At 44.7% G+C, this 15511-nt stretch overlaps 1 protein-coding gene across 1 annotated transcript; it reads right to left on the reverse strand.

Annotated features, from left to right (window-relative positions):
• Positions 1-597: 597 nt before the first annotated feature.
• Ier3ip1 (immediate early response 3 interacting protein 1) lies at positions 598-8884 on the reverse strand. Its single transcript, XM_052155382.1, has 3 exons — positions 8696-8884; positions 1830-1931; positions 598-802 (listed from the first exon to the last, which is right to left on the reverse strand). Exons 1-3 carry the CDS (start codon positions 8784-8786, stop codon positions 747-749), a joined length of 249 nt encoding a protein of 82 aa, XP_052011342.1. The 5' UTR covers positions 8787-8884; the 3' UTR covers positions 598-746.
• Between the last annotated feature and the right edge of the window lie 6627 nt (positions 8885-15511).

The raw sequence follows: 15511 nt of genomic DNA on the forward strand, positions 1-15511 counted from the left end.
CAACTAAGAGACAATGGCATAAAAATAACTTTTTTTTTTTTTTTGGTTTTTTGAGACAGGGTTTCTCTGTGTAGCCCTGGCTGTCCTCGAACTCACTCTGTAGACCAGGCTGGCCTCGTACACAGAAATCCGCCTGCCTCTGCCTCCCAAGTGCGGGGATTACAGGCGTGCGCCACCACGCCCGGCTATAAAAAGAACTTAAAACCAGTTTCCAAACAACTGGTTTCCAGAATTAGAATGCTTTCTGAAATCAGGGTATTGCCTTATATAATTACATTTCTTTATATCAGAAACCAGTTAACCAAAGAGTTCAAAACAAATTACCCAAATACCAATTTATCAATGAGATGTAACTGTTACTTTAAAAAACTCTTAAGTTTATATAGGAAGTTAATTACACTCAGGTCATATCTAAATCTACCCCTGAGCTACAAGCTTGCCGTATGGAGTGACAATGAGGTGAGGCAGCAGCCCTGAGCCCTTTAACAGCCTTTACCTATTTTAGCCAAGACAAGTGTGTTCCAATCCCGGAATGCTCCTGCCTCTGATGATCTAATCTATAGGTGCAACTACAATTTAAAAAAAAAAAAAATCAGATAGATAGAAACTCTGGTTTTATTGTCAATTTTACTTTTTTTGGTCAACTGCAAGATGAGCCTGCTGAAACATGAATATTCCAGTCACAACAAAAATAGTTAACTTCTGGGGATTTTCTTCTTCTGAATCTCTTGATTTCCCAACGATGTTCAGCCAAATAACAAAAGCAATACAATAGTAATTGAGTTTACTATTATCAATGGCACTAAAAGAAAAAAATAAAATAAAGTTTGTTAGTATAAAAACCAAAAACAATAAAAAAAATTAAACAGCTACCAAGGAGTATGGAAGTATCTAAAAGTATGCTATCATAATCATACAGTAATAGTAATATAAAAATACACGATCATAAAATGGAAGACATTTCCTTTAGGTGGATGGAGGTGAACCAGGAGCGCCTCTGCCCCCGTCCCAAGGGATGGGACTGCAGGCTTGGACCACCATGCCCGCCCCACTGCACGTCTGGATACATGGAGGCAGCACTGGACGGTTCCGGTGCAGCTCTGGGAACACAGAGGACCAGACAGATCCACACAGTGGCACACTTGAGAAGAAATACTCAAGAAGTATTTCCAAGAAGGTTCTGCAGTTTCATCAAGAATAAAATTACTAACAATGAATCCAAGCCATGATTAAGACATGAAAAGTCTCTAATCCCATGTTTAAATACAAGGTGTTTGAACTCTCTTTTTTTTAAAGATTTATTTATTTATTATATGTAAGTACACTATAGCTGTCTTCAGATATCCCAGAAGAGAGCATCTGATCTCATTACAGATGGTTGTGAGCCACCATGTGGTTGCTGGGATTTGAACTCAGGACCTTCAGAAGAGCAGTCAGTGCTCTTAACCGCTGAGCTTTCTCTCTAGCCCCCTGAACTCTTTGCTGACTGAAGTGTTGTTCAAAGTGCTTTTCAGAACAATGACGGCACACACAGAACCTTTATCTCACTCTTGGAAAATCTTCATGATTCTGCCACAGTTTGTAAGCAGTAAGGACATCATTTTGTCTTTCTGCCCTGACAGGAAACACAGAGTATACTAGTAACATTGCATTTCCTAGAAGTGAGATGCAATGGAAGAAAGAGGCCATCAACTCTGAAGCCGTAAATCCAGGTTACGGAAGTCCACATTCCCACTATAAAGAGAATCTGACAGCTTGCACCCTCCCACGCTCTGCGTCTGAAATCCACCACATACTGTAGCTTAGGATGCCCTCTAAGTTCCCCTTACCTCTCATCACGGTTCTTACAGATCGAACAAGGTTCATCAGTTGAGATTTAATTCCTGGCTCCTCTCCAAATCCACCAATTCCCTGGTCTGTTCCCCAGCCAACTGTGTAAGACAGAAGTGATTAGCTGAGTCAAACGTACTATGCACTTGTCTTGTTCCCTCATTAGCCATCTTTTAAAAGTTAGTTTAGCCCTGTGAAGATATTAAGTATAAAGTCATACATCGTAAAGTCAAAATATTGAGTTCATTAGTTTTTCCTTTTGATAGTGGCAACAACCATATTTTCCTCATTCCACTACAGTTTTATAAAATCTACAGTTCAAATGATTCCATCGTGTTCAATTCAGTAAAGATGGCAATTATCATAACCTGATTTTTTCTTCTTCTTCAAAATTATCAAAGAACCTTTTTTCAATGCAGAACTAAAAAAGCAAACGCACAATGCCAGGGTGAATAACTGCTAATTCAATTTAAAAGTTCTAGTGTCTAACCAAGTATCCACGTGGACATGCCCATGGGGCACATTTTAAAGTGCAGTTTAGAGGCCTTCGGAACACCGCGCACACCGCTTTCCTTGATCGTTCGTCGTTTCTGCGTTCTGAGCTGGGCTCTGTAAGCCTATCTTTTACCTCCCTCCGCCTGCCACTTCCCCACACAAACCTCTTTTAGGCCTTACATGCTGGGTCTTTAAAGTGTTTGTTGTCACTTCTTCTAGAGTCCTGACTTCAGGTCCTTCTTCTCTTACATGACACAGTTTAATTAATTCCTGGCATGCTAACCTCTAATCATGAAGACTGAGGACAAGTCTCTTTTCTACATGAAAGAACCAAATGCCAGGAAATGTTCACTTAATAGGCTTTTTTTACTGGGTTTACTTGGTTAAATGATGGCTGCCTGCATTTCTGTTATGCTGTGGCATGACACTAATTTAAAATCCAACTTCACAAAGAGCCGACTTCAGTGTTGACGCCTCACTGCCCCAGGCCTGGCTGAGGGTCTACCTCTGGCCCTTCAGTGCTGACGCCCCACTGCCCCAGGCCTGGCTGAGGGTCTACCTCTGGCCCTTCAGTGCTGACGCCCCACTGCCCCAGGCCTGGCTGAGGGTCTGCCTCTGGCCCTTCAGTGCTGACGCCCCACTGCCCCAGGCCTGGCTGAGGGTCTGTCTCTGGCCCTTCAGTGCTGACGCCCCACTGCCCCAGGCCTGGCTGAGGGTCTGCCTCTGGCCCTTCAGTGCTGACGCCCCACTGCCCCAGGCCTGGCTGAGGGTCTGCCTCTGGCCCTTCAGTGCTGACGCCCCACTGCCCCAGGCCTGGCTGAGGGTCTGCCTCTGGCCCTTCAGTGCTGACGCCCCACTGCCCCAGGCCTGGCTGAGGGTCTGCCTCTGGCTCTTCAGCTTTCAAGGGTGTCAGTGGTTTTTGCTTTTCACAGCAGTTCACCACACACAGTCAAGTTAGATGTCTCTTAAATTTCACTGCTTCAATCCCTTTACATTTTTCCCTTAAAGAGTTAGAACTTTCTATCTCAGAATTGGTTGATAGTGTTCACTGGACTGCAAACTCCTTAAATTGGCATTCTGGAATGTGTTAATTACCAATAATCAGCTTTGGCATCCATGAGGTGGGTAAACTGAGGCAGCAGCTGATGGAGGTCAGTCCTTAGAGCCATGATGGGAAGTTGGTCCAGATACTGATGGGGCTGTTGCTTATAGCAGCCAGTGATTAGAGAAATTACTCAGCAGACTTTTCTCTGAGGAACAAAGCTTAATTTACTGGGGCAGGTACTCCCTCTGGCCAGTGAAAAACTCTGAATTCTTATAACTCCTTGGCGCCAGTGAGAAAGAAAAGGAAAGAGAAAATTCATACGCACTGAGTATATGAAGCAAAAGGCAAACTCCAATAACTTCATACATTCAAATACATACATACATACATACATACATACACACAGACAGACAGATTCACACACAGAATGGATGGAGCAAAGCTCCAGTGAGTAGACTTCAAACATTTCACACATACACATATGTATATATATATATATGTACATATATACACATAGACATGGTGGGTGAATGGAACAAAGTTCCAACAAGCAGGCTCCAAACATTTCTCAATCTCTCTCTCTCTCTCTCTCTCTCTCTCTCTCTCTTTCTCTCTCTCTCTCACACACACACACACATAAGTTGGTGGTAGATGGAGCAAGGTTCAATATACACCCAGACAAGCTTTACATTATATACATACATACATACACGTAAACATACATACATACATACATACCCATGCACTTGGAGGGTGAAAGGAACAAAGTTCCAGCATACTCTCATATAAACTTTACATAGATACATACATACACATAGCTGATGGAAGAAAGGAACAATGTTCCAACAACTTTATTCTTTCTCCCATGGCTTATACATCCCAACAAAATTTTTCAAGCAGTATAAAACTTCAATGTGATTATGGTCTATATTTCTGTCCAAGGCTCACCCATCCTGTGTAACTGGTCCTGGGGCTATGCCTGTCCAAGGCTCACCCATCCTGTGTAACTGGTCCTGGGGCTATGCCTGTCCAAGGCTCACCCATCCTGTGTAACTGGTCCTGGGGCTATGCCTGTCCAAGGCTCACCCATCCTGTGTAACTGGTCCTGGGGCTATGCCTGTCCAAGGCTCACCCATCCTGTGTAACTGGTCCTGGGACTATGCCTGTCCAAGGCTCACCCATCCTGTGTAACTGGTCCTGGGGCTATGCCTGTCCAAGGCTCACCCATCCTGTGTAACTGGTCCTGGGGCTACATCTGTCCAAGGCTCACCCATCCTGTGTAACTGGTCCTGGGGCTACATCTGTCCAAGGCTCACCCATCCTGTGTAACTGGTCCTGGGGCTACATCTGTCCAAGGCTCACCCATCCTGTGTAACTGGTCCTGGGGCTATGCCTGTCCAAGGCTCACCCATCCTGTGTAACTGGTCCTGGGGCTACATCTGTCCAAGGCTCACCCATCCTGTGTAACTGGTCCTGGGGCTACATCTGTCCAAGGCTCACCTATCCTGTGTAACTGGTCCTGGGGCTACATCTGTCCAAGGCTCACCCATCCTGTGTAACTGGTGGGCCGCACACAGGAGTTCTAAGGCTGTTCATCGCTCCTCTTCCATGGCCCTTGGCAGTTACTGTGAGCTGGAACCCAGTCCCCACAAACACTAAGGGACAGTGGCATGGCCAATTAGCATCTACTGTTAAAGCTGGCTTCTAATCTGGGTCTGTCACATCCGGGCTTTCCTAATATGCCCAGGTCACAGTAAGCCTTCTTTCTCTTTGTTCTTAAATCTCACCTATTATAGACTCTTCTCCATGGTTAGAGGTTTTCAAGCATTTCCCATTTGATTACAGATTCCTGGTGGGAACCCAACCCAAGAGGTATCAGAAGAGTCTGACTTTTACATAATCGCCACTAATCCCGGCTGCTGTGCTGAGCGAGTTCAGGAAGGTCTTCACACCCACAACTATCTGGAGCTCTCTCCATTAGGAGTCCTGCTTTCAGATCCTGATGGGGTTGAGTAGGAGAGCATACTCCTAGTGTGCATAAGGCCCTGTGTTCAAAGAAAGGGTTTTCCACCAAAAAAACAAAACAAAACTTTATGTGCGTGGATGCTTTGTCTGTGTATGTCCATGTAATACATGCATGCCTGGTGCCTTTGGAACTGGGGTCATGGGTGCTTGTGAGCCCCACATAGGTGGTGGGAATCGAACCCAGGTCATCTGAAAGAGTAGCCAGTGCTCTTAACTGCTAAGCCATCTCTCAAGTCCCATTTTTTCACATTTTAAAATATTTACCTAAAGATATACACTGTCTCTTGGTATGCCCTTTAAGGGAAAGTTTGTGGTTTTTTTCTTTATTTACATTTCAAATGTTATCCCCTTTCCTGGTTTCCCCTCCAAAACCCTCCATCACCTCCCCCCTCCTCCTGCTCACCAACCCACCCCTTCCCGCTTCCTTGTCCTGGCATTCCCCTATACTGGGGCATGGAGCCTTCTCAGGACCAAGGGCCTCTCCTCCCTTTGATGTCCAACAAGGACATCCTCTGCTACATATGCAGTTAGAGCCATGAGTCTCTCCATGTGTACTCTTTGGTTGGTGGTTTAATCCCTGGGCACTGGGGGGCGCGGGGGGGGGGGGCGCTCTGGTTAGTTTATACTGTTGTTCCTCCTATGGGGCTGCAAGGTTCTTCAGCTCCTTCAGTCCTTTCTTTAGCTCCTCCACTGGGGACTTCAGTGCAACGGTTGGCTGAGACCATCCGCCTGTGCATTCGTCAGGTACAGCAGAGCCTCTCAGCTATATCAGGCTCCTGTCAGCAAGCGCTTGTTGGCATCCGCAATAGTGTCTAGGTTTGGAGACTGCATATGGGCAGTCTCTGGATGGCCTTTCCTTCAGTTTCTAATCCACACTTTTTATCTGTATCTCCTCTCATGGTTATTTTGTTCCCCCTTCTAAGAAGGACTAAAGTATCTATCCTTTGTTCTTCCTTCTTCTTGAGCTTCATTTGGTTTGTGAATCGTATCTTGGGTATTCCGAGCTTCTGGGCTAATATCCACTTATCAGTGAGTGTATAGCATGAGTGTTCTTTTGTGATTGGGTTACCTCACTCAGGATGATATTTTCTAGTTCCATCCATTTGCCTAAGAATTTCATGAATTCATTGTTTTTAATAGCTGAGTAGTATTCCATTGTGTAAATATACCACATTTTCTGTATCCATTCCTTTGTTGAGGGGCATCTGGGTTCAAGCCTGGCTTCCCTGTCAGGAGCCTTTTGCCTGCTTCTGTGAAAGCCTGCCTGTTAGCAGTCAAGTCAGGCCAGCGTCTACTGGCAGATTTCCTGGCCCGCTGATGCATGGACCAATAACAGGGAAGCTCAGGGTGAGGGGCTGAATGCTCTGCTAATCTTGGAGGAAGGAACAAGGAGGAATAGGGAGGCCTCCAGATGGGTACAGATATTTAATGTACGTCAGCCATTGTCTCTGCTGGCCTGTGACTTTGTTTCCCACGATGCTGTAAAGTATATAAAGCCTAAGAGAATTACGCTCTAGGCTGCCTTACTACTGACTGGGCAGGCCTCCCGATTTCTAACCTATGTCTCTGAGTCTTCTTTCCTATAATCCTCATTCCCCCCTCAGGAGACTGCTCTACTTCGTATAGGCAACCTGGTACACTTTCCCATTCTCACTCAGAGGCCGAGTCCAAAATCAAGCAGAACCTACTCCTTCTGGGAACTGAGGGGTAATCCTGCCCACACGTCCAATAGCATCTGTCAGGAAGTTGCTGGAATTCCTGGGCTCCTCGGCTTGAAACCAAGCCACTCTATCCTCTCCCTCTGCGATTCCACTCTCCTCTTCCTGAAGTATGTGTCTGTGTGCCCCTGTGACTCACTCTCCTTGTAAGGACACCAATGATGAGATCTAAGGCCCATCTCCTAGTCCAGTTATAAAGAGCTCAATTTCATTATAAACTTTAGAAGATGGTGTTTCTAAATAAGGTAACAGATATAGGTACCACAGAGTTAGAATACAATTCAACCCATTCCATGGTCACAAAGTTTTCTGTATAGTCCAGAGGTAAAGAACTGGACTCTGGAGTCAGTATGTTCAATTGTGCCACCTTCTACCCATGTGATCTACAAGTTACCTATCATTTCCTGCTTTAGATTCCTTACCTGTAAAGTTTCAATAAGAACAGTAACTAAATCAGAGAGCTGTAGTGCAACCTCAAGTGACTTCTCTTTCTCTCTATCACATACACACACATGTATAAAACACCTAACACAAATCCTTCTCTCTCTCTCTCTCTCTCTCTCACACACACACACACACACACACACACACACACACACACACGTATACACATATATAAAACACCTAACATAAATCCTGCACTCATTAAGACCATGCTCCTCTACCTCCCTATCTGAGACGGCCCTTTCCAAAACCACTCCTCTTCTTTCCTATCACTTCTCCACAGCAAGCCCAAACAGGGTCCCAGCAACATAAATCTGGCCATGTCCCCGTTTACAACTATTTCACCTGCCTTGGTTTTCATGCCAGGATGACACTGAGCAAGGCTTCCCTCCAGACTTTCCCAACCCTTTTCCTTCACCTAGTTAATATTTATTCACCTATCAGATTTCGGGTCAGGGTCACTTCCTCCATGTCTTTTCAGATTCTCTTTTTTCTTTATATGTTCTACATCTTTCTTCCTAAGTAATTAATAAAACGAATCCATTCTTCCTTGTGGGTTTGAGAACACAGTTGGTAAACTTCAACAAATCACTCACAAAATGCAGTCCTGTCTCAGTTTTGCTTTATACAGCATGAAGCAACTGGACAAGGCTGGCATGAAGATTTGATTACCAAGTCGCAGAAACCATAACGTGTGCGTGTCTTCGTTTTTTTATTCTTTGATTCCAGTCCTTGGTACACGGTAGGCACTCAATGGGGTGTGCGTGTTCAATGGCTGGAGACCCTGCTACCTCCTGTTCCCTTTAACCCAACCCCCATCAACCTCTACTGTTCTCCATCATTCATTCTCCCCATCAATCATTCCAAGAATGAGCACTCAGAAAAAAGCCACGTTCCTACTCCACTCCCAGCATTTAAGTCAAAACTCAACATGCCAGCTTTTCCTTCTGTAAATCCGCAACAAGAAAATGCAAGTAAATGACTAAGCGAAATTCAAGGCGGGCACAATAGAGTCCGGTCCCTTCGCCTCCGCCCCCAGACCCTAGAAGTCCACCGCTGCACGCCACGCAGGGACGCGCCTCTCCGAGCCGCCCGGGTTTCCAGCGCCCGCCCCCCTGACCCCCGCCCGGGAACTCACTGTTCTTAAGGAAGCGCTCCTCGTGCAGCACGGCGATGGCGTTCACACAGAGCAGGGCCGCCTGCATCAGGGAGTACAGCGTGAAAGCCATAGTTACTTCAAATCGTCCCCCGGCCCGACTGGCTTCTTCCCGGACACCGGCCGGGACGTGGCGCCGCCACCTCCCACGTCCTACTACGGAAGCCCGCCCGGCCCGAAACGCGCTCTAGGAGCAGCCCCGCCCCCGCTGATATAGCTCCGCCCTCGCTGGCATAGCCCCGCCCAGTGCTTAGTTGACTGCGGAGTCTTTGTGCCTGCGACCAGGGAATGGACCACAGGGAGTCTGGAACACAATACAATAGTCATTCTCCAAAGACAGGGGCTGAAGAAAACACGCGTAGAGTATTGCATAATCTAAAAATGTTCTTTACATATTGATGTAAATGTTTTTCTAACAGTTTTTTCTGCCTACTTTTGCTTCTTTTTTGTTTATTATGGCTGTAAGATCTCTTGAGGCTTGTATTGTGTTTCTGTTGAATTCCGTTGCCCCACATTTCCAAAACTGTGTCGAAAAGTCTGTATTCAGATTTTACCCCGGAAGATGTGAAGACCATCAAAATGTTTAAAATTACAAGATAACATCTTAACATTATTCTTAGAACAGCATTCTCTCCTTGATCAAACTCTATCTAGAATGTAAATACTTCAAGAGGACAAAATAAAGCAAGTTCTTTCATCCATGGCTACATGGGAATACATTAACGTTTCTTGCAGTGATGGCTGAAGCCCTAGGAGGATGACCCAACTCTCTTGACAAGTTGGCCCAGTGCTTTGCCATAGGAACAGGAAATCGACGGAAACAGGAAGAGATTAAAGACTGTGGGTGGATGGAACGGAAGCTGGAGCAAGCAGCACAGAGCAATACTTTCCTTCAGTCACACTAACCAATTCTCTTATCACCATAAAAACCAGATTAATCTCTCTGGGCCTCTACCACTTTCATTTAAGAAATTAGGTGATAATAATCTCTTTCTGCTGCGAAAAAAAAAATCTAGCAAAAGCAGCTTAAAATATAAGATAGTGGACCAGGCATTGGTGGTATATGCCTTTAATCCTAGCACTTGGGAGGCAAAGGCAGGCAGATTTCTGAATTCAAGGCCAGACTGGTCTATTGAGTGAGTTTCAGGACAGCCAGAGCTACACAGAGAAACTCTGTCTTGAAAAACCAAAATAATAAACAAACAAACAAAAACTTTTTACAAAGGGGCTAAAGAGATGGCTCAGCAGTTAAGAGCACTGGCTGTTCTTCCAGAGGTCCTTAGTTCATTTCCAAACATCCACATGGTGGCTCATGACCATATATAAATGGATCTAATGCTCTCGTGTGGCATGCACAGAGCCATCATATATAAGATAACATACATGTTCCAGGGCTGTATTATTTGATTCATTATTTCTCAAAAATCTAGGCTTATTGCCTAAGTTGCTAACAGCAGGTTATATCCTTTAAGACAAACTGTTGCATTATTTTCAAAGAAATTCAAAAGCCTAGGTAGTGTGTGTGTGTGTGTGTGTGTGTGTGTGTGTTTGTGTGTATCACAGAGGTTACAGTTTATTTACTTATCCCTAGACAGGTTCTCACTGTCTAGCCCTGGCCGGCCTGGCATTCTCTGTAGACCAGGCTGGTCTAGAAACCAGAGATCTACCTGCTTTTGCCTCCTTAGTGCTGGGATTAAAGACTTGAGCCACCATACCAGCCTAAATTGTTACAGGTTTTAAAATCTCTCAAAAGAATTGGGTATGATGACCCATGCCTCTAATCATAGTACTCGTACTCTGGGAGGCCAAGGAAGGCAGATCTCTGAGTCTAAGGGAGTTTCAGGACTTCCCAGGCCACACAGAAAAACCCAGCCTCAAACAAAACAAAACAAAAACCCATACAAAACAAAAAACAAAAAGCAAACATCTTTCAAACAACAGTAGGTAAAGACATGTGTTAGCCTGCATTTTTGAAGGTTGATTGCTTTTAAACTGGTTGTGGTTTGGTGCCGAATTTCTGGTGGATGTTTGAGAATGTTTTATGTATTCCTGTAATCACCTTATCAGATATTTCTGCTGGAGGTAGGACTTTGTTTTTACAAGGTCAGACACTGGTTACTTTTTATCATTTCCTTCAAAGCTTTGTTTGTTTGGGCTATTCTCTCTGGACTAAAAGATAACACAGTTTGTTTTCATATAATACCTTATCACAGACTTTCTTTATAACTACTAATTTGGAATCTTTTTATTTGCTTAATAAGAATCAAGGGATTGAGGTCTTCAATAACCAATTGGTTTCTTCCTACAATGGAAAACAATAGTTAAGAGTATATATGGGGTCAGGCTGGAGAGATGGCTCAGTGGTTAAGAACACTTAACTGTTCTTGCAGAGGACTGATTTTGATTCAGATCACTCCCAAGGCCACTAGCATCTATAACATAATGCCAGTTCCAAAGGATCTGACTCCCTCTTCTGGCGTATTCTGGAATTGCACATATGAGTTGCCCCAATATACATCCAGGCAAAACTACCCATACCCACAAAATAAAAATAAATGAATCCTTTAAAAACAGACTATGTATGTCTAGAATAATCTTCATATTTGGTTTGGATAATGAATAAATGAATTTGGATAAAGGATAAATGGAGGTTTTTGTAGAAAAAGAAAGATATATGGGGATTCAAACTTGACTGTTATGTATGCTTTTTATAAATGATAGTTTTTTTTTTCTTTATCCCAGCTAGCTTCCAAATAAAGGAGGCTGAGACTATTAGATTTACTTAATCAAGCTCTACAGCACAATTATATCAAGCTCTGAACAATTATTAATCTATTCTAATCCTCTAAGATAATCTGGCTGCCTCTCAGCCCCGAGTCCCCAAGATAATTGCATTTTAGTGTCGATGTCGATCTGCTCCAGGTGTGTTCCTGTGCGGGCTTCTCTTCTCTTCCTCTCTCTTCCCCTGCCCTTGCTGGGATTGGAGTCCAGCTCTATTCTCTCCCCTGCTCAGTCATTGGCTGATCAGCTTTTATTGACAAATCATAGAATAAATGGGGAGCAATGTTTACACAACATTGAGGCAGGAGGTACAGAAATCAGCATTTGAATAATACAAGGATAATTTTTACACTGTGCACAATAGCAATACACTTACACTGGACATTTGAGCTGTGTTCCAGGACCTGTACATATGGGAGACTGCATTTATTGAGCCCACTTTTCTTTTCTTTTCTCTTTTCTCTCTTCTCTCTCCTCTCTCCTCTCTTCTCTCTTCTCTCTTCTCCCTCTCCCTCTCTCTCCCTCTCCCTCCCTCTTCTCTCTCTCTCTCTCTCTCTCTCTCTCTCTCTCTCTCTCTCTCTCACACACACACACACACACACACACACATACACACACAATCTTTCTTTGCATCGATGCCTTTAATTTAGAGTTGTCTAATTTTTAACTTGAGGGTCCAGGTTTGGCTAAGACTGAGGAGAAAGTGATAATGTGCCTGCTTTGAGTAGAGACCTCAAAAGATCGTCCATATGCCTGCTTTCTTTTTCATTCTTTGATATTGTCAAAAAACAAACAAGAACAACAGCCACGTGGATGAGTGCCACAGAACAAGGTCACAGACAAGACTCCCCTATATCAGTCATTCCCTGTCCAATCTCAGACCCCTGAGAGAATGAATACTGGTAGCTTTAAGCCACTAAATTTTAGCATTGTTTATTCTATGGTACTTTTTAAGCAGTGGATTTCTTTGGGATGTACATATGCTTACTTCATTCTAATGGCCCAAATACAGTGATATTCCCTGGAGGTCCACATTTACTTCACCCATTCAGAACTCACTCATCAACTCTAGGCTGATAATCCAGCTGACTCCCATCCCCGTGGGTGTCTGTTAGATATTTCAAATTTACCTTGTTCCAAATAGAAATAGATTCTTCTTCTCAAACTGATATATGTGTCAACTCATTTGAGTGACTCAACCCCAGACTTGAGAGGAAAGGATCATTACTGACTCTCTTTTTTACTTTTATATCCTGCATATGATCCAGCACTACCTCCTGGTAACTTCCACTTCAATAAATACTCTAGTTTGAATGTTCTCTCCAAAGCTTAAGCTCAAATGTAATTGACTTTGTAGCCCACTGTGTGTGCTTGTGTGTGTGTGTGTGTGTGTATGATATGTATATGTGTGTGTGTATGATATGTATATATATGTGTGTGTGATATGTATATGTGTGTGTGTGTGATATGTATATGTGGTGGATATGCATGAGTTTCGTGAGTTTGCAGGTGTGGATGTCCATGCAACTAAAGCCAGAGGAAGAGGTCGGGTGTCTTCTATCATTCTCTGCCTCATTCCCCTGACACAGTCTCTCACGCACTTGAAGCTCAGCTAGGCTGGCTGGCCAGTGAGCTCCTGGGATCTGTCTGTCTCCACCTCCACTCTGAGGCTGCAGGTGCAGGCAGCCACGCCCAGCTTTTTACACGGGTGCAGAGGATTAGACTGCAGCTCCTCATGTTTGCACAGTAAGCTCTCTTACCTGATGAGCTGTAGCTACTGCGAACTGGGTCCCTGGAAAAGAAGTTGGGGAATAGATGGGAGGTCGTAAAAAGAACAGAGGCCAAGACAACCCAATTGCTGAGGTCCCAAGTTTAATGAAGGTCTGACAATTTAAGAGTTTGGGCGAGTCCCTCCCTCCAAACTCTGGGATGTGTTCCGGGGAAGTGGTTTGGCTGTTCTTTGGGTGTTGGCTCCATGCTCAGGCAGCTGGGCGGGTCACTTGATTAATTCAGGACTTCATAGACCTGAAGGAACAAAGAACTTCACCTTCACTCTGAGCACTCCACCCTAGGTGGAGCAGTATCCTGACTAGCACTGGACTCCCCGCTCAACCAAGGCTGGGAGAGGAAGTTCACCTTGATCAATGTCGAGTTCCTACCAGGTGGCGTGACATCCCAATATGGCTCTGTACAATGAGCATCTTCCTTTCTGTGTTGATTTGAAGGAGAGTCGGCCATCACAGCCAGATTTGAATACCGGGTTCCCAATTGGTGGAACTGCTTGGGAAGGATCGAGATGCCTTGTTGGAGAAGATGTGTTACTGGCTTTGAGGTTTTAAAAGCTGGTGCCATTCTGAATTACCCCCCTCAGCTTCACACTTATGGATGAGGTCCCTGTTTCTCTTCAGCACCACGCCTACATGTCTGCTGCCATGCTCCCTGCCATGACGGTTGAACTGGCTAGTCTTAGGTCAACTTGACACACAAACTAGAGTTATCTGAAAGGAACCTCAATTGAGAATATGCCTCCAAAAGAGCTGGCTGAAAGGCATTTTTGTAATTATTGATTGATGGGGTAAGGTCCAGCCCACTGTGGGTGGCTCCATCTCTGGGCTGGTGGTCCTGGATTCTATAAGAAAGCCATGGGGATTAAGCCAATAAGCAGTGAAAGAATACAAAATACAGCCTAACTCCAGCCTTCTAAGGAGCCCCAAACACTTCATAGTTCAGAGCCTGCTCTTTGTGCTCTTTGTTAGAAACTAGGTAAAAGGTCACATTCTAGAGCCCGCCCTTTGTTTAGAGCTAGCAAAAAGGCCTTGAATAGGTGATCCTGGTCCCACAAGGTTACTGGAAATGAGCTAAGCTTATCTCGCTTCTGTAAGCTTCTTACGCCATTACCCCTATCCAGGAGTTCACGCAGCTATAGACATTCAAGAAAATAGGAAACTAATTGGTCCACTGAGCGCAGGCTCCGATAATTTAAACTGATTGGCCTAAAAACTATGGAGTGGTACAAATTGATTGGCTCGCATTTCACAGGCTCTCGATGTTAAGGAATGATTGGTTGGTGATTCGCGGGCTTCCTTGTAAACTTATAAAAGCTGTCGCAATTCGGCCCTCGGGGTCCACAGTCCTCTAGCTCTGCTCGGTGTACGGCTGTGGAACCCAGAATTCTGGAATAAAAGAAATCCTCATGCTATTGCATCGAGACCGTTTCTTGCGAGTGATTTGGATGTTACTTTTCAAAGCATGGGGTTCTGGGGCTCCCTGGATTTTTTTGGGGGGGGGTCTTACAGCAGCACCCCTCCAAGTCCTCAGTATCAACTCTAGGACCCCGTCCTGAGTTCCTGCCCTGACTTCCTTCAATGATAAACAGTTCTGTGGAAATGTAAGCTTAAGGTGAATAAACCCTTTTCTCCCCAACTGGTTTTGGTCATGGTGTTTTGCCACAGCAATAGAAACCCTAAGAGAACAGTCATGGACTCGCTTCTGAAACTCTAAGCCCCCAGGAAGTACTTTCTTCCATAAGTCGTGTTGCCACTTCAGTAACTAAAACACTGGCACCATGACCCAGGTTTTCAGTGTACAAGTCTAGATCCTGGTAGCTGCAAGTTAGGTCTGGCTATTTGTCTCTTGGTCCCCAATTAAAAAACACTAAAGAGCCAAGACTTAGTCTGTGGGGCAATATGCAGAAAAGAAACAAGTGAAAGGCTGTAATCACTTCCAAGACCATATTTGGGGTTACAGACGTGAGGTTTAGGTTTAAATAAAGGACAACGTCTGAGCATAAGTAAGCATCCTACAGGGGCGGGGGGGGGGGGGGAGGGCGGGGGGGGGGGATGGCCCCACCTATCACCGACCTATCATTGGTTGTCTCTCTGGTCCCTGTTGCCAGGTGCCCTGACAGCCTGTCTAGAACGGTGTGAAGCCTCTTCCTGTCGGGCAAGGGGCAAGTTCCTCTTCAGGTTGACAGGAGCACTTTCGTCATTTTTTTTTTTATTTTAATTCTTTGTCTTT

This window comes from Apodemus sylvaticus, chromosome 13, assembly GCF_947179515.1.
Source record: "Apodemus sylvaticus chromosome 13, mApoSyl1.1, whole genome shotgun sequence".
Taxonomy (NCBI): domain Eukaryota; kingdom Metazoa; phylum Chordata; class Mammalia; order Rodentia; family Muridae; genus Apodemus; species Apodemus sylvaticus.

What these genes read in the sequence shown, in the direction of transcription:
- Ier3ip1 (XM_052155382.1), bottom strand. Translation starts at nt 8,786, where the DNA reads ATGGCTTTCACGCTGTACTCCCTGATGCAGGCGGCCCTGCTCTGTGTG. An exon ending in GGAGCGCTTCCTTAAGAACA is followed by an intron (nt 1,932 to 8,695) that starts GTGAGTTCCCGG and finishes TGTCTTACACAG; the next exon opens with TTGGCTGGGGAACAGACCAG. An exon ending in TGTAAGAACCGTGATGAGAG is followed by an intron (nt 803 to 1,829) that starts GTAAGGGGAACT and finishes TTTTTCTTTTAG; the next exon opens with TGCCATTGATAATAGTAAAC.